At 38.3% G+C, this 20,626-nt stretch overlaps 6 protein-coding genes across 12 annotated transcripts; 4 read left to right on the forward strand and 2 right to left on the reverse strand.

The window, feature by feature from the left end:
* Nucleotides 1-396: 396 nt before the first annotated feature.
* On the forward strand, nucleotides 397-5,305 carry LOC104744972 (heat shock protein 90-6, mitochondrial). 2 transcript variants are annotated; one of them, XM_010466114.3, is made up of 20 exons: nucleotides 397-713; nucleotides 941-1,138; nucleotides 1,222-1,295; nucleotides 1,395-1,520; nucleotides 1,632-1,725; nucleotides 1,814-1,897; nucleotides 2,015-2,158; nucleotides 2,262-2,375; nucleotides 2,493-2,552; nucleotides 2,689-2,763; nucleotides 2,845-2,949; nucleotides 3,081-3,221; nucleotides 3,314-3,406; nucleotides 3,516-3,593; nucleotides 3,707-3,961; nucleotides 4,064-4,166; nucleotides 4,261-4,435; nucleotides 4,527-4,632; nucleotides 4,721-4,810; nucleotides 4,902-5,305. In XM_010466114.3, the coding sequence occupies exons 1-20, from the start codon at nucleotides 603-605 to the stop codon at nucleotides 5,076-5,078; spliced, it is 2,403 nt and encodes an 800-aa protein (XP_010464416.1). In that variant the 5' UTR covers nucleotides 397-602; the 3' UTR covers nucleotides 5,079-5,305. The 2 variants fall into 2 exon arrangements, 1 of the variants encoding a protein (XP_010464416.1); XR_015581993.1 differs by having other exon boundaries at nucleotides 403-713; nucleotides 3,516-3,603.
* Nucleotides 5,306-5,501: 196 nt separating this feature from the next.
* On the forward strand, nucleotides 5,502-8,260 carry LOC104744973 (protein OBERON 1). Of its 2 annotated transcripts, none has more exons than XM_010466116.3 (3): nucleotides 5,502-5,629; nucleotides 6,304-7,413; nucleotides 7,498-8,260. In XM_010466116.3, the coding sequence occupies exons 2-3, from the start codon at nucleotides 6,324-6,326 to the stop codon at nucleotides 8,100-8,102; spliced, it is 1,695 nt and encodes a 564-aa protein (XP_010464418.2). In that variant the 5' UTR covers nucleotides 5,502-5,629; nucleotides 6,304-6,323; the 3' UTR covers nucleotides 8,103-8,260. The 2 variants fall into 2 exon arrangements, with proteins under 2 accessions (XP_010464418.2, XP_010464417.2); XM_010466115.3 differs by having other exon boundaries at nucleotides 5,513-5,663.
* Nucleotides 8,261-8,468: 208 nt separating this feature from the next.
* Nucleotides 8,469-10,380, forward strand: LOC104744974 (uncharacterized). The gene has a single exon (XM_010466117.3). The coding sequence runs from the start codon at nucleotides 8,642-8,644 to the stop codon at nucleotides 10,169-10,171; it is 1,530 nt and encodes a 509-aa protein (XP_010464419.2). The 5' UTR covers nucleotides 8,469-8,641; the 3' UTR covers nucleotides 10,172-10,380.
* Nucleotides 10,381-11,006: 626 nt separating this feature from the next.
* On the reverse strand, nucleotides 11,007-12,534 carry LOC104744975 (thymidine kinase a). The gene is made up of 4 exons (XM_010466118.2): nucleotides 12,002-12,534; nucleotides 11,758-11,902; nucleotides 11,550-11,671; nucleotides 11,007-11,444 (listed from the first exon to the last, which is right to left on the reverse strand). Exons 1-4 carry the CDS (start codon nucleotides 12,181-12,183, stop codon nucleotides 11,174-11,176), a joined length of 720 nt encoding a protein of 239 aa, XP_010464420.1. The 5' UTR covers nucleotides 12,184-12,534; the 3' UTR covers nucleotides 11,007-11,173.
* Nucleotides 12,535-13,460: 926 nt separating this feature from the next.
* LOC104744976 (uncharacterized) lies at nucleotides 13,461-16,975 on the forward strand. Of its 5 annotated transcripts, none has more exons than XM_010466122.3 (4): nucleotides 13,461-13,796; nucleotides 14,191-14,450; nucleotides 14,644-15,895; nucleotides 16,260-16,975. In XM_010466122.3, the coding sequence occupies exons 2-4, from the start codon at nucleotides 14,229-14,231 to the stop codon at nucleotides 16,271-16,273; spliced, it is 1,488 nt and encodes a 495-aa protein (XP_010464424.1). In that variant the 5' UTR covers nucleotides 13,461-13,796; nucleotides 14,191-14,228; the 3' UTR covers nucleotides 16,274-16,975. The 5 variants fall into 5 exon arrangements, with proteins under 5 accessions (XP_010464424.1, XP_010464423.1, XP_010464421.1 ...); XM_010466121.3 differs by having other exon boundaries at nucleotides 13,498-13,796; nucleotides 14,194-14,450; nucleotides 16,307-16,975; XM_010466119.3 differs by having other exon boundaries at nucleotides 13,514-13,796; nucleotides 16,307-16,975.
* A 1,097-nt stretch (nucleotides 16,976-18,072) lies between these two features.
* Nucleotides 18,073-20,060, reverse strand: LOC104744977 (polygalacturonase-like). Its single transcript, XM_010466123.2, has 4 exons — nucleotides 19,610-20,060; nucleotides 19,203-19,508; nucleotides 18,571-19,089; nucleotides 18,073-18,478 (listed from the first exon to the last, which is right to left on the reverse strand). The coding sequence occupies exons 1-4, from the start codon at nucleotides 19,718-19,720 to the stop codon at nucleotides 18,224-18,226; spliced, it is 1,191 nt and encodes a 396-aa protein (XP_010464425.1). The 5' UTR covers nucleotides 19,721-20,060; the 3' UTR covers nucleotides 18,073-18,223.
* Nucleotides 20,061-20,626: the final 566 nt, after the last annotated feature.

Below are 20,626 nucleotides of genomic sequence, written 5' to 3' on the forward strand. Positions count from 1 at the left end.
AGAAATGCGATACGTCGGTACCCTTACTAAAACGAAAGAAAGATATGTTCAAACAACTAACTACTTCATACTTCTCATCACTTCAACTTTGATTGAAGTTTTGTTGGTAATGTCCAATCAAACCGTTGATCTATGTCACTGCAGCTGGACTACTAATGGCATTTTTGGTCGGATTTCTTATACTAACACATTTCGTGATGCGATTTAATAGTGCTGTGATTTTGGTACATGTCTTTGTTGGTTTATCATTTGGATGCTGGTGTCTTTTCTTTCTAGTTATTTTCCAACAAAAAAAGACACTTGTTTACCTCCAATTCACTTAAAATGGTTCGGCTAAATTGAATAGCTCTGAAATTTATCCGGTCAACTTCTGAATTACGGTTGAACCGGAATCACTCGCAGGGATAGAGAAGATTTAGCTAGAGAGTGACGAATAATTAATTACCGGAAATACCCTTCAAGTCCAGAAGCTTCGCCCTTTGGCCAAAAAACCCTACTAAACCCCAATTTATCGCAACTCATCATCAATCTCAGTGCCTTGCTACAAAAAAATCGAACTCCTCCAATCGTTTCTTCTCCTCCGAATCTCCAAGTTTGCGAATATGATCAGACTCTCTAGGCGTTCCGTCTCTACCCTTATACGCTCCGGTGACCGAAGCTTCCGCGTTGCCGCCGTAGCTTCCTCCATCTCCCGCTCTTCCCCATCTGCCACGGTACTCACTTCTGTTCCCCTTCATTTCTTCTTCGCTTTTGGGCTTTTTTTTTTTCTCCATCTGTAAATCGTTACTTTTTGAATTTTTTGTGTCGATCGATTTAATTGCTAATTGGCTTTCGTATGATCGGAGGATATGTAACCAAAAAGCTTTAAATTAGTAATCATCTCTAAATTACACTGTGTGATTGGATTACTTACGGTGTCCCTGATTTTTCCTGTTTTTAGGGCGTCAAGAGAAGTGGCACTGAATCGAGATGGTACTCATCATCCTTAACCAATGGTACTCAATCTACTAGGTCCTTAGCTCATTTGAACATGCAAACCAATTGGTTTTTGGGACACCGGAATGAATCCAGTGCAGCAGCTTCAGATTCTTCCTCTCAGGCTCCTCCACCGGCTGAGAAATTCGAGTATCAAGCTGAAGTACGTCTGTTCTTTGTGTTTTCTCGATTTCTTGTTTTGTGATCGTAATTATATGATTCACTGATGTTTGAAGTAAACCTCAGGTTAGTCGCCTCATGGACCTTATTGTTAACAGCTTATACAGCAATAAGGAGGTGTTTCTTCGCGAGCTTATTAGGTACCCTTTTATATATTTATTTATCCTTTGGTGTTTTATTATGGACACATACTTGGTTTGTTGGTAATCTGTATTATTCTTGATTTGTTTGTTCAACAGCAATGCTAGCGATGCACTTGATAAGCTGCGTTACTTGAGCGTAACTGACTCCGAGATTGCAAAAGATACTCCAAATCTTGATATACGCATCTATGCAGATAAGGAGAATGGAATCATAACTCTCACGTAGGTCTTATTGTTTTCTGCCTTGAATGTATAAATTTCGTTTTGAGCAACTGCAAGTAGATAACTAATTTGCTGCCAATGCTTTTTTTTTTTTTTTTATTACTTTGTCAGTGATTCTGGTATTGGTATGACACGGCAAGAATTAGTTGACTGTCTTGGGACAATTGCACAAAGTGGAACTGCCAAGTTCATGAAAGCTTTAAAGGTCTTACTTATTTCTCTTATACTCTTATTTCCCGAAAACATATTCATGGAACCACTGGATCAACTAAGCATTGTTGTAATGATTTCAGGATAGCAAGGATGCGGGTGGTGACAGCAATTTAATTGGTCAATTTGGTGTCGGGTTTTATTCAGCATTTTTGGTTGCAGATCGGGTAAGTTCTTATGTTGTCACGTCTGTAGCTTACTTTTATTGAGATACTCGCCTCCCCACCAACTCAATACACATATATATATATATATATATATATATATATATCTATATTTTGAAGGTAATTGTGTCAACCAAGAGCCCTAAGTCGGATAAGCAATATGTATGGGAAGGAGAAGCAAATTCAAGCAGTTTTACCATTCAGGAAGATACAGATCCACAGTCTCTCATTCCTAGAGGAACTCGTATTACTTTACATCTTAAGGTTTGTTTTGCTTTGACACTTACTTTGTAGCTCAATCCCGAGTATTTGTTCCCTCATGAGACCTGACATCCTAAATTTTCTGTACTTTTTTTTTACAATACAGCAAGATGCCAAACACTTTGCAGATCCTGAGCGGATTCAGAAGCTCGTGAAAAACTATTCTCAGTTTGTTTCTTTCCCTATTTACACCTGGCAGGAAAAAGGAATCACAAAAGAGGTATGCTCATCAGGATTGGCAGATATCTGAAACTTAAATATTTGTTCTTTCTGTCAGATACAACTAATATTGTTATCTTACTTCCTCAATTTGTCTATTTGGTTCTCCCTTTTGCAGGTTGAGGTTGAAGATGATCCAGCTGAGACAAAAAATGATGACCAAGATGACCAAACTGAGGTATACGTGTTTTTTTTTTGCTTGTTCTGAGAACTATCTTGATCAGCAGCAGTAAAATATCTTAATCTGCATCAGAGAATAGCTAGATGTATAAAAATAGTTGGCTTATAGTTGGTGACCATTTTTCTTGTAACAGAAAAAGAAGAAGACCAAGAAGGTTGTTGAGAGATACTGGGATTGGGAGCTTACGAATGAGACACAACCAATTTGGGTAAGGACTACTCGATTTATTTTGCGTGCACTCTAAATCAGCAGTTAGAATCGATTTACAGTATATTTAATTTTTTTGCAGCTGCGAAACCCTAAGGAGGTGACAACAGCAGAATACAATGAGTTTTACAGAAAGGCTTTCAATGAGTATTTGGACCCATTGGCATCTTCCCATTTCACAACAGAGGTACTTTTGAGGGAAACATCTGTTGAGTTGGAGAATTCCATTAAACAACCAAATAATTATGCTTTGTAAGACAATCCACAAAATTAATATAATGTTCTTAAATTGTTATATTGGCAATGGTCTTATTGTAGGGCGAGGTCGAGTTTAGGTCTATCCTCTACGTGCCACCTGTCTCACCGACGGGGAAGGATGATATAGTCAATCAAAAGACAAAGAACATAAGGCTATACGTCAAACGAGTTTTCATCTCAGATGACTTTGATGGGGAGCTGGTGAGAAAAGTTTATTTTCGTGTGGTTCAAATTTCTTTTCATAAACCTGTGTTTTTCATTTTATATTAATATATTTTGGTGTTTGTGGACAGTTTCCTCGGTACTTGAGCTTTGTTAAAGGTGTTGTGGACTCGCATGATCTCCCACTTAATGTGTCCCGTGAAATCCTTCAAGAAAGTCGCATTGTAAGTGCTAATATCCAATTCTTATGCAAAGCTTTTATCAGATATGTTCTGTTTTTGTATAAGTGCAGTTGCTATCTTACGCTTACGATTTTTTTATTGTGTCTCCAAGGTGCGGATAATGAAGAAACGCCTAATGAGGAAAGCTTTTGATATGATTCTGGGCATATCCTTAAGTGAAAACAGAGAAGTGTGCTTCAGTACTCTTGTTCCCCTTTGCTTACAGCTTATCTTATTTATTCCTTTTGGAAATCACTGCTACGTTCTGCTGATGGTTTTCTGACAATATTTTTACTTTTACAGGACTATGAGAATTTTTGGGATAATTTTGGCAAACATTTAAAATTGGGGTGCATAGAGGACCGTGAAAACCACAAGCGCATAGCTCCACTGCTTCGATTTTTCTCCTCCCAGAGTGAGAATGACATGATCAGCTTGGATGAGTATGTTGAGAACATGAAACCTGAACAGAAAGCCATATATTACATTGCTTCCGACAGCATTACAAGTGCAAAGAATGCACCTTTTCTCGAGAAGATCCTTGAGAAGGGACTTGAGGTATGTGTTCTTCTGTATGGGGCCACGTTTTGTTCTTTGTTGCAAATATTCCTATTAGCTCAGAGGTGATTGACATACTTTTCTTTTGTCTTGTGAACGTAGGTACTATACTTGGTAGAACCTATTGATGAAGTTGCTGTACAGAGCTTAAAAGCTTACAAGGACAAAGATTTTGTAGATATCAGCAAGGAAGACTTGGATCTAGGCAAGTGTTTGATGCAATTCCCTTAATTTAGCAGGTCAGGTAATCTCACTTCATTGTATAATAACAAATTCTGGTTATGATCTTGTGCTGACAGGAGACAAGAACGAGGAGAAAGAGGCGGCCGAGAAAAAGGAGTTTGGGCAGACTTGTGATTGGATAAAGAAACGATTGGGTGATAAGGTGGCCAATGTTCAAATATCCAACCGTCTTAGTTCTTCCCCTTGTGTTCTGGTATCGGGTAAATTTGGATGGTCAGCCAATATGGAGAGGTAAGATCTAAACCACTTTCCGAAGTAAGGACTTGCTTTCTCCCTTTTTTTTTCTCCTGACGAAATAACACAGAATACTTTATCTCGACAGGCTAATGAAGGCACAATCAGCTGGTGACACAACAAGCCTCGAGTTCATGAAAGGGAGAAGAGTTTTTGAGATCAATCCCGACCACTCGATTATCAAGAACATAAATGTGAAGTCCCTTCATAATCACTAGCTATCATTATAAATCTAATAACCGCCTTTTAGTGTTAGACTTGGTTTTATGTTTCACTGCGCAGGCTGCTTACAAGAGTAACCCAAATGATGAAGATGCAATGAAAGCCATAGATCTTATGTATGATGCAGCACTAGTTTCTAGTGGGTTCACGGTGAGTACTACACTAACACTCTCTTTCTTTTGTTAATCTCTAGAAATGAAATGGGTAAAGATTAGTAGTTGTGGTTTCTCAATATGTACAGCCGGAGAATCCAGCAGAGCTCGGTGGGAAGATATATGAGATGATGGGTATAGCTCTTTCCGCGAAATGGTCAAGCCCTGAGGTGCTGCCACAACAACAGGAGATGGCACATTCTCACAATGAAGATACTTTCGAAGCTGAAGTGGTTGAACCAGTTGAAGTGGATGGGAAGAAATGAACAGAAGCCTAAACGTTTATGTCCCCCGCTAAGATTCTCATCATATTCTTCTTTTCATTAGAAGTAGCAGCAATAGGAGAATCCTAAAAGTCTAAATTGAGCAAACAAAAGGCGGCAATATGATAATCTCTGTTCGTTGTTTTAAGAGATTGAGAATGTTGAGCTTGTTTTTGTTTAGTTTACTTTGATCCTGGTCGGTATAATTTAATAACCGTTAAGATTTTTTCGATTTCTGTCTAAAACAATTGGGACATTTGGTAATCGTAATTTAAATATAGGGGCGTTGTTTGCGTATGAATTGAATTTGGTTTAAAAGACTTTGTTTGGACACAAACCGTTGAACACGATTCTAAAGTCAACACAAGTAGAAGGTTACCGGTTGGCCAGGTTAACCGTTAGACATAAAGAACTGCCAGCTGTATGTTTTTTTTTTTGCTTTTTCTGATAGAAAGAAAAAAAAGTTTCTAATTAACGTTACCTTTCCCTTTGGGTTTCTCACGGTGTCTTAGTTCTTCCTCTGCGTCTCATAACGTCTCCCAGTCGTCTCTCCGGTGAGTCCTTATGTTTCCGGTCCATTTCCCGGCGGTATTTCTCCATTCCATCTTCTTCTGTTTGGTGCTTTCTTTATTTTTTTCTGAGGAGTATATTTGAATGTTTTTGGTTGTTCAAAGTTCGAGGCTGGTCCTAAGATTTCGGTGATAGAGTGACTCGATAACTTTCGAGATCGAGTTTGATGCGTAGTTTTGAGGGTTTATTTAGTGATGACCGTGCTATTTTGTGCTGGGTACTTGATTCTCTGATTCGAAGATTTGTGTTTTGACTTTTTTAGCGTTCAATCTACGAACCAAATAGATTCGAGCAACTTTGTTTGGTCTAGCCCCTGCTGCTTGGTGTGACTCTCTCCTGTGTTTTTGTGTATTTTTAGCTTCCACTAGTGATTGATCTCAGCTCAATTTGAACCTAGGATGTAATTGTCTGTCGGTGGATATTTAGGGATTTGGCAAAATGATTAGGGCTTTCATGTATTAGAACTCATACCTTCATTTGATAATACAATAAAAGGCACTTGATTTTGATTGTGAGAGCTTTTTGTTCCACATACCTGTTCTTTCTTCTTGTAGTGAATTGTGTCATGTGTGTAAGTGTGTTTGTAAAGTTTGTTTTCCTTTACTTTTTGTTTTGTTCTCAGTATCTTGCGATGAATCTAACATTGATGTGATTTCAGTGTCTGCAGCACTAAAATTGATGGGCACATCATCTGGATCCAATCTTCCACACCAAATGCTACCACCACGTCAGCAACTACAAACATCTCTCTCACTTGTGTCTTCGGATCCCCACTTGTCACGTTCTAATTCCGCCATTGTGCGTGAATCCCCAGCTGAAAGTGCCAGCTCTCAAGAGACTTGGCCAACCTCTAAATCTATTATGGGAAACAAGACAGAGAGCGGCAAGTCAGGCCCTGACTCTCATGACCAACTTGTGATCCGCCATGTTTCCATTGCCGATAAGGTATCACTACGGGACATAGCTAGAGAGAGAGTGGACGCAGTCGCTGAGAGAATGCACCGGTTACCAGAAGAGTATCTCGAGGAGTTAAAGAACGGCCTCAAGGCTATCCTTGAGGGTAATGGTTCTCAGCCGGTAGATGAGTTCATGTTTCTGCAGAAGTTTGTTCAGACGAGATCTGATTTAACTTCAAAGACACTTGTCAGGGCTCACCGAGTGCAGCTTGAAATTCTTGTGGTTATTAACACTGGAATCCAAGCATTCTTGCATCCAAACATCAATCTTTCTCAAACATATCTCATCGAGATCTTTGTGTACAAGAGGTGCAGAAACATAGCCTGCCAGAACGAACTCCCATCTGATGGTTGTCCCTGCGAGATTTGTGCTAATAGGAAAGGCTTCTGCAACCTGTGCATGTGTGTGATCTGTAACAAGTTTGACTTTTCGGTTAACACATGCCGCTGGATTGGCTGCGACGTGTGTTCTCATTGGACTCATACGGATTGTGCTATTAGGGATGGAGAGATTTCCATGGGAGTTTCTGCCAAGAGTGTATCTGGGATGGGAGAAATGCTGTTCAAGTGTCGAGCGTGCAACCATACTTCTGAATTACTGGGATGGGTTAAAGATGTGTTTCAGCACTGTGCACCTAACTGGGATAGGGAGTCTTTGATGAAGGAACTTGACTTCGTGAGTAGGATTTTCCGTGGAAGCGAAGATACAAGAGGCCGGAAGTTATTCTGGAAGTGTGAGGAACTTATGGACAAGATTAAAAGTGGACTGGCTGAAGCAACAGCTGCCAAGTTGATACTTGTGTTTTTCCAAGGTAAACCAGCCTCGCTACTGTTGAATATATAAATATATCATAAGGGTTACTCATTTTAGTTTTAACCGTTTTTTGTGTGTGAAGAATTTGAATTGGACTCTCCAAAGAGCCTTGAAAGCGGAGAAGGTGGGGGAACCATAGCACCTCAAGATGCATGCAACAGAATTGCTGAAGTAGTAAAGGAAACACTGAGGAAAATGGAAATAGTAGGCGAGGAAAAGATGAGGATGTACAAGAAAGCGCGAATGGGGCTTGAGGAATGCGAGAGAGAGGTGGAAGAGAAAGCAAAGCAAGTGGCGGAACTGAAGATGGAGAGGCAAAAGAAGAAACAACAGATAGAAGAGGTGGAGAGGATAGTGAGACTGAAGCAAGCTGAGGCAGAGATGTTTCAGTTAAAGGCTAACGAAGCTAAAGTGGAAGCAGAGAGATTGGAGAGGATTGTAAAAGCGAAAAAGGAAAAAACTGAAGAGGAATACGCGAGTAACTACTTAAAACTGAGGCTGAGCGAGGCAGAGGCAGAGAAAGAGTATCTGTTTGAAAAGATAAAAGAGCAGGAAAGTGGTGGTGAGGCTTCACAAGCAGTGATGTACTCAACGATCAGAGAAATGCTTCATGGATACAATGCGTCATCGTCACCAAGAGTAGATCCAAGATCAAACCAACGAAATCCTTTCAGGTCCAATCCTTAGTAAAATGTTTGTATTGTCCCCTCTTTGTTTGTATCCAAAAATCTTCGAATCAATTAAGGTTGGATTTGTGTGTGTTGTGGTCGCTGTATTCAAATTTTGCACAGTATTGTTGCTGTGTGGCTCCAAAAAAATCTCATGCAATCGCTTTTTCACTCAAAGTGTTGTTGCCAAAAATCTCATTACTTACACTCAGATTTAGAAAATTAGAGATTTTCAAAATTGGAGCTTAAATTACAAATACAAGCTTTTATCGTCATCTTCAATGTGTGGTTATAAAAACGATTTTGATTTCTCACGGGGTTAAAAGTAAGAGGAATCAGAAGTTTAGGTTAAATAGTGTAATATTCCGGAAACTAAAACGCGTTACAATCAGATTGATTAATGAATATATCCTCGCCGACGCAATCATCATCATATCTCTACCATCGTTTTGTTTTTTCTGTGTACCCAAAAAAAAACCAAACAAACCCTAGAGTGTTCGAATTCTCGATAAAGTTTCGTCGGATTCTAAAATCAAATTCGCGTGTTTCTAATTCAAGATGTTTCGCTCGCCTGGCCATTCTCCGCGGCAGATTTCTTCACCATCGCCGTCTTCTTATTCCGATGATACCCTCCGGTCGGCGCCTCGAAGTTCGTCTTCCTCGGAGATCATTCCCAGAAACCCTAGAAAACGAATGAGAGTTCTCGACGAGGACGCGTATGTGGAAGCAATCGAGAAGATCATCGAGCGAGATTACTTTCCAGATATAACTAAGCTTAGAGATCGGCTCGATTGGATCCAGGCTGTGAAAACACGTGACCCGATTCAAATCCGAGACGCCCAGTTGAAGATTATCGAGAGACGTGGGAAGAAGCCTAGTCATCATCATCATGTTGGTGACACGGAGGGTAAAACTCAAACTCCTGGATCTACTTTTTTGAGAAATTTCACTCCTTTAGATGAATTTGATGGTAAAACCCCTAGAACCCCTGGTGTCTCTGGTAGAGAGTTTCCTGTTGTTGATGATGATGGGGATGAAGATATAGATCTTGATTTGTCCTTAGATGAGTTCTTTAGGAGATATACGAGTGAGGATAACGAGAGCTTTTCCAAGATTCTTGAGAAGGTGAATAGGAAGAAGAAGGAGAGGTATGCTTTTCTTCTTGAAGGTGAAAAGGAGGAGGATGGTAAATTGATTGAGGATGTTAAGAGAGATAGGATTACAGATGGTTATGGTACATCTGATCAGCCACCGAGTACTTTAGATAGTTGGAAATATACAGCAAAGAATCTTCTCATGTATCATCCAGCTGATAGGGGTGAGGCTCCCTTAACTGAGGCGGAAAGGGCTGTGAGGTTACTTGGGTTGACTAAGGAGATTGTGAAAGGGAACACTCGTTTTCATGGGAAGACTATGGATTCTAGGCCAAGAGAAGATGGTTCTGTTGAGATTCTCTACACTCCTATCGCTGGTTCTTCACCTATGCATATCTCGGGTAGGGATAGAGACAAATCTAAGAGGTATGATTTGGATGATTTAAGGAAAACTCCAAATCCTTTCTATGCGGAGTCAGATAAAAGGGCAGATAATGGGTATAGTTTTGTTAGAACGCCTTCTCCTGCACCAGGTCTTGATGAATCTCCCTTTATAACGTGGGGTGAGATTGATGGGACACCAATGCGCTTAGATCCTGAGGATACACCTCTTGATATTGGTGGTAGTGCTGATGGACCGCACTACAATATTCCAACTGCACCTGCCAGAGATGTAAGGGCACATTCATTATCAAGGGACGCATCACGAAAACTGAGAGAGAGATCAAACAGTATGTTTAAGAAACCTCCGTTGCCATCTCCTCATCGAAGTGGAAGTGCAAGTCCAAATGTTAGGACACTTTCACCCGCTGCTCAGAAGTTCTTCAGAAAGGCAATAGCTAAATCGTCTTCTACTGTTGATGAGAGCCTCCGTGCAAGTTATCGTGGAGCGAGTCCTCGTGGAGCAAGTCCTGGTGCTGTGACTCCTAAGAGTGTGAGAAGTGTTTCAAGATTTGGCAAAGATGGGACCAGCTCAGAGACAAGGTCACCTTGATGGTGCGAATGTTATGATTGTCTGTTGTTGAATGCTTTGGTGCTCATAGACAAGCTCACCTTGATGGTGCGAATGTTATGATTATATGTTGGTGAATGCTTTGGTGCTCACAGAGGCAACAAAAAGACTTCTTCTTGTACTACATTTAACTTGTGCCCAAGTGCTGTTTTAACACTTTTTAAATGGAATGCTATTTTATCTTTCTGTAATTTTGATTTCCACCGCTGCTCTTTTCTCTTAGGAGCTCCTTTGTGTTCCCAGGCTATTTGATCGCCCTCCGCACTTCAATATTAAAACATCTTCAATCTATCCGATTCAAGCTTCTTTGTAGGTGCCCTCAAGATTGTTCTCTCTTCAACTTTTGATGTTGAAATTATCTGCATTCCCCTCAAGAGGTTGGAATTGGTTGAAGTTAATGAAGTATTTACGTTTCTTTAGACTAGACTGAGGAGACAGAATTGATGCAACCAGAGTTTTAGTCTTCACTTTATGCGGAGACAGAATCGCTGTAACAAGAGTTTCAATCTTCACTTCAGCATGAAGTGGACATAAAAGTCTGGATCCAGGATGAGGATCTGATGAAAGAAAAGATTATGTCACACAGCAAGCTCTCATTATCAGAATTACAAATCCTACTCGAGAAACCAAATGGCCTTGGAAAGTATGAGAGAATTCAGGAACCCGTTAGACCAACTAACAGGTTGTATTTTAACAGTTTAGTGGATATTGGAAAGTATGAGAGAATTCAGGAACCCGTTAGACCAACTAACAGGTTGTATTTTAACAGTTTAGTGGATATTGCCAGTAGAAAGCATGAAACATGAGCCAGAGGCTATAAAGAAAACACCAAATTTATATTTATGTACAAAAACATCACAAGTGTTTTTCAAAGACAACAACAATAAGGATTGAGAAACCCACACCAGTAAAACAAAACAAGAAGATGAAGAAGAAACTTTCACTATAACATATATATTACTTGTTACATATATCATTGATAGTTTAGATGATAGCAGCAACACAGGATTCAGCTCTAGCCTTGTCAGCAACTTCCAACACTTTCTTGGAAGCTTTCATAACAATATGATTAGTGATGTAATGCTTGCGACAAACAGGCATATAGACATCAGCTCCACCAATAAGCTCGGTTCTGGTATCACAAGTCTTTCTCAAAGTGAAGAAAGCTTTCTGTCCACAAACCTCACACCTTGCAGTTAGCTTTGTTACAGAATCAGCAATTGGTATAACATCAAGTACAGCACCAAAGCTCCTCCTACGTATAGAAAAATATCACATCCACGTTACAAGCCAATCAACAAAATCGGTAAGTGAAAAAATATCAAAATCACATCTTTGAAAAACAGAATCAATCAAGCACCTTAAATAGTCACCGTCAAGGCCTGCAACAATCACAGTTTTGCCATCATCATCAGCGGCTTTGCAACAAAACTCATAAAGATCTCCAAAGAACTGAGCCTCATCAATACCAATCACATCAAGCTGCCAAGAGAAAACACAATCTCAATGCAAATCCTTCACAATTAAGACCAGAATTGAAACCATAGTTATTGTTTTGATTTGTTTACCTTGTTATAAGCATCAAGTCCGAATTTATCAGGAAATGACATGAGATCTGGAAGAGCCCAACAAGGGAATCCAATTCCATCATGTGTCACTACGGAATCTTTGGCGTATCTCGTATCCTTACTCGATTTCAGCATCGCAACACTTCTGCTTTTAACACAAAAAGACCAAATTAATAAAATTTATCTCTAAATTGTAAAATTCGGATCCAAAGATCTGACAAAGTTAAAAAAAGTCAAGTTTTACCTTCCGACGCTGATCTCTGACTTGATTCGGCGGAGAAGAGAGGTCGATTTCCCAGAAAACATAGGACCCATGATAACGTGAACAGCACCGGACCCACGACGTCCCTGGTCGGAAAAAACATCTCCGACGATGTCACTGTCGAGGGTTTTGAGCAAAATCGAAGCTTTGAGTGTCGCCGCCATGGCAGAGGGACTAGTGAGAGTGGAGATGAAGAAAAGAAAAAAAATAGGAGAAAGATTAAAACTTGTTTGTGGGTTTTAGATAGAGAGATGGTGAATAGGTTTGTGGAAGAAATGGATATATAGACGGACGGAGATGTAGAGGTTGAAGAAGGAAGAAGAAAAAGTGTGGGAGAGAAGATTCGTCAAAGATAAGGGTTTTCAAAAAGAAAAAAAATCAAATTTTTTTGAGTGGGCGCCGTTTAAATTTTTTACATCTGGAGGGAAACATTTTTTGAGCCGAATTAAAAAAAAAATTGAATATTGTTCAGAAAGCGTAATATTGGAGAAACAACATTTCGCTGAGATATGTTTAGTTCGATATATATTACATCATTTATATACTCATGTACTTCTCTTGTTTTTTCTGTCAACATGAGTCAACTAAACTACTCTTGTTAAATGAGTCTCTTCTTCTACAAACCCATCATTTTTGTGTTCTTTAAATATGGGCTTAAAGCCCAAAAACTAAAGAGGGTTTTTGTTGGCCCTATGATGATGAACATGTTCACAACCTTCTTCAAGTGTTTTCCATCAGAGTCAGCCACTACTAATAATAATAATAAGCACATAAAATAGTTCATTGCTTCTAGGCTATTTCGAATTTGAAGTAGCAGCAGCAGCACCTTCTTCATGTCTAAAGCTACATATATGTATTTGTCAAAGTGCTTTTCTTCCGATCAGCTAAATGAATGTCCGTTCGAATCAGTAAAAAAGTAGTGTTCCTAAAACCGAAATGGACAATGAACATATGGAGGAGTATATACATTTTCATCACCAGATTACTAGGTTAACTCAATTTGGTGGCGGTAATTAAAAAATAAAATTAAAAAGGAACAGCACTAATTAGGTTTAAATTTTAAAGACAACAAGCTTAAAATCATCCAAATCAACAAGAACTCTCAATTGCAAGAATTAAAACATCCTTAATTGCAAGAATAATACTACTTAATTGCAATTTTTTTTAATTACCTTATAAATGACGCAATCCTAATTTTTGTTTTATTTAGGATATATATATATATAGATAAAAATTCCACTAAAAGATAAAAATCTAAAAATATTCCAAGTTATTAGTAATATATATATTTTTGTAATAACAGTAGTAAAAATTTTGTGTAATAAATTGAAGCTCCGAGTTTTCCTTACAAAAAAAAAAAAAAAGTTTGTTTGTAATGTGGAAAAATAAAAGAATCAGCAAAAAAAATATATATATATGTAAATAGTAAGTAAGAAAATTTCCTTAGAAAACAAAGTAATGTTATAAATATATAAATAGAGACATATCTTCTTCATCTTCTTGCACACAACAACACACCCGAAAAGCCTTTTGTCTTTCTTCTCTCTCTATCATCTCTCCCTTCTCTACCAAATAAAAACTCTCTCTTTCTCTCTCTATAATACATAACTAATATATATACATCATCAAATCAAGAGCGCGTCTCTGCGCGTCGTCAGTATGTTATTATAGAGACGCCATTGAAATTGTGTTAAATCGGGTTTGATTCGCCTATCCTCCTCAGATCTTATTAGTCTTACGAGATTCGGCATCTGGGTTTTATTCTTCTTCTTATTTGGTGGGTTTCTTTTTTTTTTTTTTTTATTAATCTATGTTATGAATCTGCTTTTCATCAATCAATCATCCTTTGATCTGAGATTTCCTCATCTTCTTCTTTTGATTGTTGTTTGTTTGCTTTAATCCGATCAAACTCTTCTGGCAGATAGATTCTCTTAATTGCTATCCCCTTTGATGAAGGATCTGTTGTTTTCTAGATTCAATCCGTTAATCTGATTTACGTTTTTTTGTTGTAAAGATGTTTCCTTTTGATCAGATTTTGAAATCTGTCTGATTGATTCCAATCATAAACCAAACAATTTTAAATAAACTTAAAAACCAAAACTTTTTTTTTTTATTGAGGTTTGATCTGAAAGCAGAACTGATTTGATTTCCTTGTGTGTGTGTGTGTGCAGCAGAGAGATAGAGAGAGAGAGAGAGAGAGAGGAGCAAAATGCAATCGGATAATGGAAAGCTTTTCATCGGTGGGATATCTTGGGACACCAATGAGGAACGTCTCAAGGAGTATTTCAGCAGTTTTGGTGAAGTGATCGAGGCTGTCATCTTGAAAGATCGTACCACTGGTCGTGCTCGTGGCTTCGGTTTTGTTGTCTTTGCTGATCCTTCTGTTGCTGAGATTGTTATCACCGAAAAACATAACATTGATGGCCGTTTGGTAATCTTCCTTCTCTTTCTCCTACAATGTAACTTGTTTTCTAAGCTTCCTTTTCCATTTTAGCATTCCTTGCTTCCCATTTGATACCTGATCAACCACTATTGTAACTGGATCATCACTTTTTGATTGGAGTTTTTTTGAGAAGAAGTTGTGTGGTTTACTTATTATATATATGTTTGATCCTTGGCGGCAGGTTGAAGCTAAGAAAGCTGTTCCCAGAGATGATCAAAACATGGTTAATAGAAGCAACAGCAGCAGCATCCAAGGTTCTCCCGGTGGTCCAGGTCGCACTAGGAAGATTTTTGTTGGAGGCTTACCTTCTTCGGTTACAGAGAGTGATTTCAAGACTTATTTTGAGCAGTTTGGAACAACTACTGATGTGGTTGTTATGTATGATCACAACACACAAAGGCCTAGAGGTTTCGGTTTCATAACCTACGATTCCGAGGAGGCCGTTGAAAAGGTACTGCTCAAGACGTTCCATGAACTAAATGGTAAAATGGTTGAGGTTAAGCGAGCTGTTCCAAAGGAGTTATCTCCAGGTCCAACTCGCAGCCCGCTTGGTGCAGGTTACAGCTACGGGGTTAATAGGGTCAATAACCTCCTTAATGGATATGCTCAAGGGTTTAATCCTGCAGCAGTTGGAGGCTATGGACTTAGGATGGATGGTCGTTTCAGTCCTGTTGGTGCTGGAAGAAGTGGGTTTGCAAGCTTTAATTCTGGCTACGGGATGAATGTGAACTTCGAGCAGGGATTGCCCACAGGGTTCAATGGAGGTACAAACTTCAGTGGCAACGTTGACTATGGCCGAGGAATGAGCCCTTACTACATTGGTAACACAAACCGGTTTGGTCCTGCGGTTGGCTATGAAGGGGGAAATGGAGGAGGAAACTCATCCTTCTTCAGTTCGGTTACACGGAACCTTTGGGGGGGAAACAATGGGGGTCTTAACTATAACAACAACACTACAAACTCAAATTCCAATACATACATGGGAGGATCATCAAGTGGGAACAACACACTTAGTGGTCCATTTGGCAATTCGGGAGTCAATTGGGGTGCTCCTGGAGGAGGTAACAATGCTGTTAGTAATGAGAATGTCAAGTTTGGTTATGGAGGAAACGGTGAATCTGGTTTTGGGTTGGGAACCGGTGGTTATGCAGCAAGAAACCCAGGGGCTAACAAGGCAGTACCATCGTCTTCATTCTCTTCTGCTTCGGCAACCAACAACAGTGGTTACGATGCAGCAGGACTCGCAGAGTTTTATGGGAATGGTGCAGTTTATAGTGATCCCACATGGAGATCACCAACTCCTGAGGCAGAAGGGCCTGCTTCTTTTAGCTATGGGATTGGAGGAGGGGGTCCTTCTTCAGATGTTTCAGCTAGAAGTTCGTCTCCAGGTTATGTTGGCAGTTACAGTGTGAACAAGAGACAATCAAACAGAGGTAATTGAGTTTAGAGTAATCTTTTTGCTTTAACATGTGATTCTATGATTAGATAATGCCATGAGCTAGTTGATAAATAGAATAGGAATGAAACAGAAAACTTGCTTGCATACAGATAGACAAATAGTGGTATAGGGTCTTGAACTACGGTGCATTTCACTCTGTAGCCATTCTGCATCTTTACTGTTATCTAGTTCATCAGTTGTGATCATTTACAGGAGAAAAGATTGTTTATTTCCATGCTTTAGATATGCAGCTGGTGGAACTAGGAAAGTAGTTAAAAATCTTTTTTGTTGCTCACACCAGAATAAGAAACCCATTGCATGGCTGGTTTCTTATAGCTCTGAATTATTTTGTGTTGCAGGAATTGCTACTTAGTACAATCGTTTTTGTTTTACCACGATATTGTAGGCGAGCCATCACGGTGAACGATCTGTGTCTTTTGGCGAATCTTTTAGATTATCTTCTCCTTCATACAAATTATGCCCATGAGGACGAAACTTGATCATATCATCAATCAGCTAGAGCTAACCAGAGAATCCCGCAGATTTTTCTGTCATGGTTTGGTTTTCTAAATTCATTGTTCCTCCTAGGCTATTTCTGCTTTCTTTTTTTCTATTTTTGTTTTCTTTTCTTCTTTCAATGAGGGATAGAAGAAACTGTATCAGTCTCCGGCGAGGCGGGTAATACATAAGAAGAGTTCAAAACCCAAAAAAAAAAAACCAAAAAAAAAAAAAAAAAAATGATCCTTCTTCCTCAGTTTTCTTCATTGTCATGTAATGGTTCTTCTTCTTTTTCTTCTTCTTCTTGGGGGTTATGGTTAAGGTTTGTGTTTTTGAGGCAGATTGTACTAGAGTTTAAGTTTCTTTTGATTTTGTCTCTTTTTTTTAAGTCTTTTGTTTTTGATAGTGTGAGATATGGAAAGAGGATTTAGCCATGTAGGGCTTTCGAGAGAATAAGTCTTTTTATCACTATGAGATTATTTTGTTCTCAAGCTGTTTGTATGTCTTATGCGAACGCAAGCAAAACTCGTTTCTGTTGATGTACTTCTATTTTATAGAAACTATATTTTTATGTTTTCTTCTTGATTTCTCTCTTATTCTATCTTTTCTTTTCTCTTAGTCTCAAATTCTCCTTTTTTCAATGGTAATCTATATACTCGTAATCCATGATGATCCGTGAGCAGTTTTTTCACTAGCTAGTTCTTATGATTATTTGATATTAGGTTGATCTTCCATTTTTGTTATTCTCTCCACGATTTATTGTACCTTAACTGTTTTAACTTTTAAGTTCAAAGATCATTCTGATAATAGATTGCATTAATGCTTCGAAATTAGGTATGTTAACCCAAAAAGAAGAAAGTACAGGTATGTTTACGTAAAGTAAAAGTACTATTATGATATGTGAGTTTTTAAATCCTTGAGTAACATAAGTTAGTGTTAGTCTTCGCATAGAATATGGAATAGGTAAATTGATCCAATGCATCTAGAATCTAGACAATGTATTCGATGAATTGATTTAGTTAATGAGTGAGACGAATAATTTTATTTGGAATTCTTTGCGAGAATATATTTTCGGGATGAAAATAATTTTAGATGAAATTTAACTATTGTCACTATATTAGCTACACCCGCTGCAAACTAAAAACTTCTATCAATGAATCTACATGAAATATTTTATAATCCATGATACGTCTATTAAACATTTTTCAGTTTCCTAAACTCGAGGTCAAAAAAAAAGTTTCCTAAACTGAGACAATTTTACAAAGCAGTAACCAATGAGAGCTTAAGGAGAGCTCATCAGCAACCAATGATTCACAATGTTTAGTTGAGAGACCAAATTAAATTCGAATTGTTTCACTGTTATTTTATTTCAATCATAGTTGATTAAAAAAAAAAAAAATCAACGGGTTAGCAAGATTAGTTTAAGTTTCGGTCCGGATCCTCCTGACTCGTTACAAATATGAAAAACTTAGGAGCCAAGTCAACACTAACCCGTCGTAAACCTAAACCACAACGGAACGGAAGGTTCACTTACACATTATTTACACACCAAAATTTAAAGTGGCTTTTAACGTGAATTTTGACACCAATGATCCGGCTTGTCATTTAGCCGAACCATAGATAGATAATTAATGGGACATTTTAGTACTGACTTATAACTTTCAACAGAGCAAATTAAAAGAAGATTTTTTTATTAAGGTCAAATTGGGCCATATGATGTATTCATATTCTCGAGTTAAATAAAATGAGAGCATACATCATAGACCATAGATTTGGTGTAGAGATAAAAATATTAAATTGAATGAGTGTAAAATAATTTGAGCTTCTACATGTTGGGTGCCTTGGTCACGGGAGCACTGCAAGCTTTAGGGTTCTGAATTCCCGAAAGCTTGGGGCTGACGTTTGAGCACTGGAAAGTGGCTGGACCATCTGCTCCAGTGTATTTAATATCAACGTTTCCAATCTCGACGTTCTGGCACGGATATCCCCTGCTGCAAAGTAGCTTCACCGCGTCCTTGTTCCCTGATGTTCCTCTGATATTCTTGAAGCTTATGTTCACCAACTTAATCGTTGATGGTTTCTGAAAATCACAAAAACAACATTTAAAAAATCAGAATCATGCATTGGAGCTAGATAGAGATCTATCCAAAAATTTATGATGAAGATACATACTTGCTTGTTGCACTGGTTCCAAGGGCAGTACTCTTGGTCAATGAGGATTGGGTTGTTGACGTTCTTGAGGATGATATCCTGGAAATGGATATCGGAGGCGGTGGTGGAGCAAGCTGCAGAAGGCCATGTCTTGATCCTTAGTCCGTTGTCAGTCTGTTGGAGGGTACAGTTGATGATCCTAATGCCGCTAACATCTTGCTCGTGTCCGTACCTTCCAAGGCTTCCGACACTAATTCCGTGTCCCGGACCGCATGTAACTTTCTCGACGTGAAGGTTCTTCATCCCATCTCCGACAGAGATGCAATCGTCTCCGGTGGAGATGAAAGAGTTAAGGATCTTGACTCCGTCACTTCTTCCCAAATGGATCCCATCAGTGTTGGGACTATCTTCTGGGGCAATGATCTTGATGTTATTCATGGTCATGTTCTTTGCTCCCAGGACGTTGATGTGGAAGTTCTTGGCATCAATTGAGGATATGTCTCTGATCTCAGAGTTCAACACGAAATCAAACCTTATGCTCTGTAAAAAAACAGAACAGATAACATCATTAAGGCAAAAGCACATGATAACTTGGTAATTAATAATTTGAAAATCTCAAAGGATGGTGTTAAATTAAAGACAGAAGCACATACGATGGGAAGTTTCTTGCACAGGAAAGTCTTGTGGCAGTTATTGACCCTCCAAGATGCATTACCTTCACCATCGAAGGCTCCACCTCCGTTCAACTTAAACCCATTGATGTTGCCGAAGACGACCCATTTATCCTTGCCTTGGATAGCGTTACCATCAGCTTTGACAGTACCTTGAATGGTGATCTCGATTGGAGCTTTGCATGGACCCCTCATCTCGATCTCACCAAGCTTGAACTCTCCTTTTGGGATCACCACTTTGCTTGGTGAAGGACATTGGCATGCCGCTGTGAATGCTTTCAGAAGTGCCTGCATATCAGTGGAGTGAAACCCCAATTAACGAGTTAATCCCCCAAAAAAAAAAAACTTTGGTTTTGTAGATTGCTTGGAAAGCAAGAAAGGGAACTAACCTGAGTAATATCAGAACCTGACGGTGAACCAATGGGGAATACCGCAGCATTGGCTGAAATTCCCAACAAACAGATAATTAAAATTGTAGAAACTCCAAAGTATGCACCCATCGTTTACCAAAAAAAAATATATATTAAAAAAAAATTACTAAAATTACTATTTATTGTTTTGTTGTGTTTGCTGTAATTTGATTAATCTCATGTTTACATTTATATAGTGTATTGGGTAGAGAGTTGCTAAACTCTAGTTTCGAATTTTTCTCGCCACCTCTAGTTTTTTAGGTTGTTTGATCCATGTTTTCAGGAATTCTGATGTCTAATTTTGTATCTTGGACTAATTAAACGATGAAAACCAAAATGTATACAAAGGGACATTGTCATTAAAAATTGAATTTCTATATAAAGCTTAAAATTTTCAGAAACAAAATTTCTATATAAAGTATAAAATTTTCTAAATGTGGCTACGTTTATAGTTTTGGTAAGGACAATGTAAAAAGACTATTCAACTTTTTCTTATAAAAATGTTAAAATATCTAATCATTATTTTGTAACCCTTTGTTTAACTTGTGTACCCTCCGAACCGTATTTACAATTACATGTATAGAAGTTTTATATTCGTTTTAAACTCTGAAGTTTTCATAGGGCATCCATTTCTAACAACATATAATTTCATAGAAAAAACTAAAGTTATGTATGCATATTTTTATTTAATTTTATACATTGAAAATTAAAAGAATATAATGTTTTGCCAAATAAAATAATTTTTTAATTGAATCAGAAGCATGCTGAATATATATACCTTTTTTGGGTTAAAAAGCATGCTGAAATATTATGTTCATGTACTGATGTACGGACTTGTACACAATATAACCATCTATTTTGTGCATGTAACGTGCCATCATGTGTGATGCGTTTCAAGGCATCAAGTAAAAAAGTACAACAACAATGGTTGCTAGATTTTGGGGGAAGTTCCCAATTTAAGGTTTTATTGTACTTCGACTATCACCAGGTCGTATT

The sequence above is a fragment of the Camelina sativa genome, chromosome 15 (assembly GCF_030686135.1).
Source record: "Camelina sativa cultivar CO46 ecotype springtype chromosome 15, ASM3068613v1".
Lineage (NCBI taxonomy): Eukaryota > Viridiplantae > Streptophyta > Magnoliopsida > Brassicales > Brassicaceae > Camelina > Camelina sativa.

Bases quoted from the DNA above. Each gene is read 5' to 3' on its own strand.
- LOC104744973 (XM_010466116.3), top strand. From the start codon at position 6,324: ATGGGCACATCATCTGGATCCAATCTTCCACACCAAATGCTACCACCA. The intron at 7,414-7,497 runs GTAAACCAGCCT...TTGTGTGTGAAG, and splicing joins GATACTTGTGTTTTTCCAAG to AATTTGAATTGGACTCTCCA.
- LOC104744974 (XM_010466117.3), top strand. From the start codon at position 8,642: ATGTTTCGCTCGCCTGGCCATTCTCCGCGGCAGATTTCTTCACCATCG.
- LOC104744977 (XM_010466123.2), bottom strand. From the start codon at position 19,720: ATGGGTGCATACTTTGGAGTTTCTACAATTTTAATTATCTGTTTGTTG. The intron at 19,509-19,609 runs GTTAGTTCCCTT...ACTGATATGCAG, and splicing joins CAGGTTCTGATATTACTCAG to GCACTTCTGAAAGCATTCAC. The intron at 19,090-19,202 runs GTATGTGCTTCT...GTTTTTTTACAG, and splicing joins TGTGCAAGAAACTTCCCATC to AGCATAAGGTTTGATTTCGT.
- LOC104744975 (XM_010466118.2), bottom strand. From the start codon at position 12,183: ATGGCGGCGACACTCAAAGCTTCGATTTTGCTCAAAACCCTCGACAGT. The intron at 11,903-12,001 runs GTAAAACTTGAC...TGTTAAAAGCAG, and splicing joins TCAGAGATCAGCGTCGGAAG to AAGTGTTGCGATGCTGAAAT. The intron at 11,445-11,549 runs GTGCTTGATTGA...TTCTATACGTAG, and splicing joins CTTGACGGTGACTATTTAAG to GAGGAGCTTTGGTGCTGTAC.
- LOC104744976 (XM_010466121.3), top strand. From the start codon at position 14,229: ATGCAATCGGATAATGGAAAGCTTTTCATCGGTGGGATATCTTGGGAC. The intron at 14,451-14,643 runs GTAATCTTCCTT...CCTTGGCGGCAG, and splicing joins ATAACATTGATGGCCGTTTG to GTTGAAGCTAAGAAAGCTGT.
- LOC104744972 (XM_010466114.3), top strand. From the start codon at position 603: ATGATCAGACTCTCTAGGCGTTCCGTCTCTACCCTTATACGCTCCGGT. The intron at 1,139-1,221 runs GTACGTCTGTTC...AGTAAACCTCAG, and splicing joins AATTCGAGTATCAAGCTGAA to GTTAGTCGCCTCATGGACCT. The intron at 2,159-2,261 runs GTTTGTTTTGCT...TTTACAATACAG, and splicing joins GTATTACTTTACATCTTAAG to CAAGATGCCAAACACTTTGC.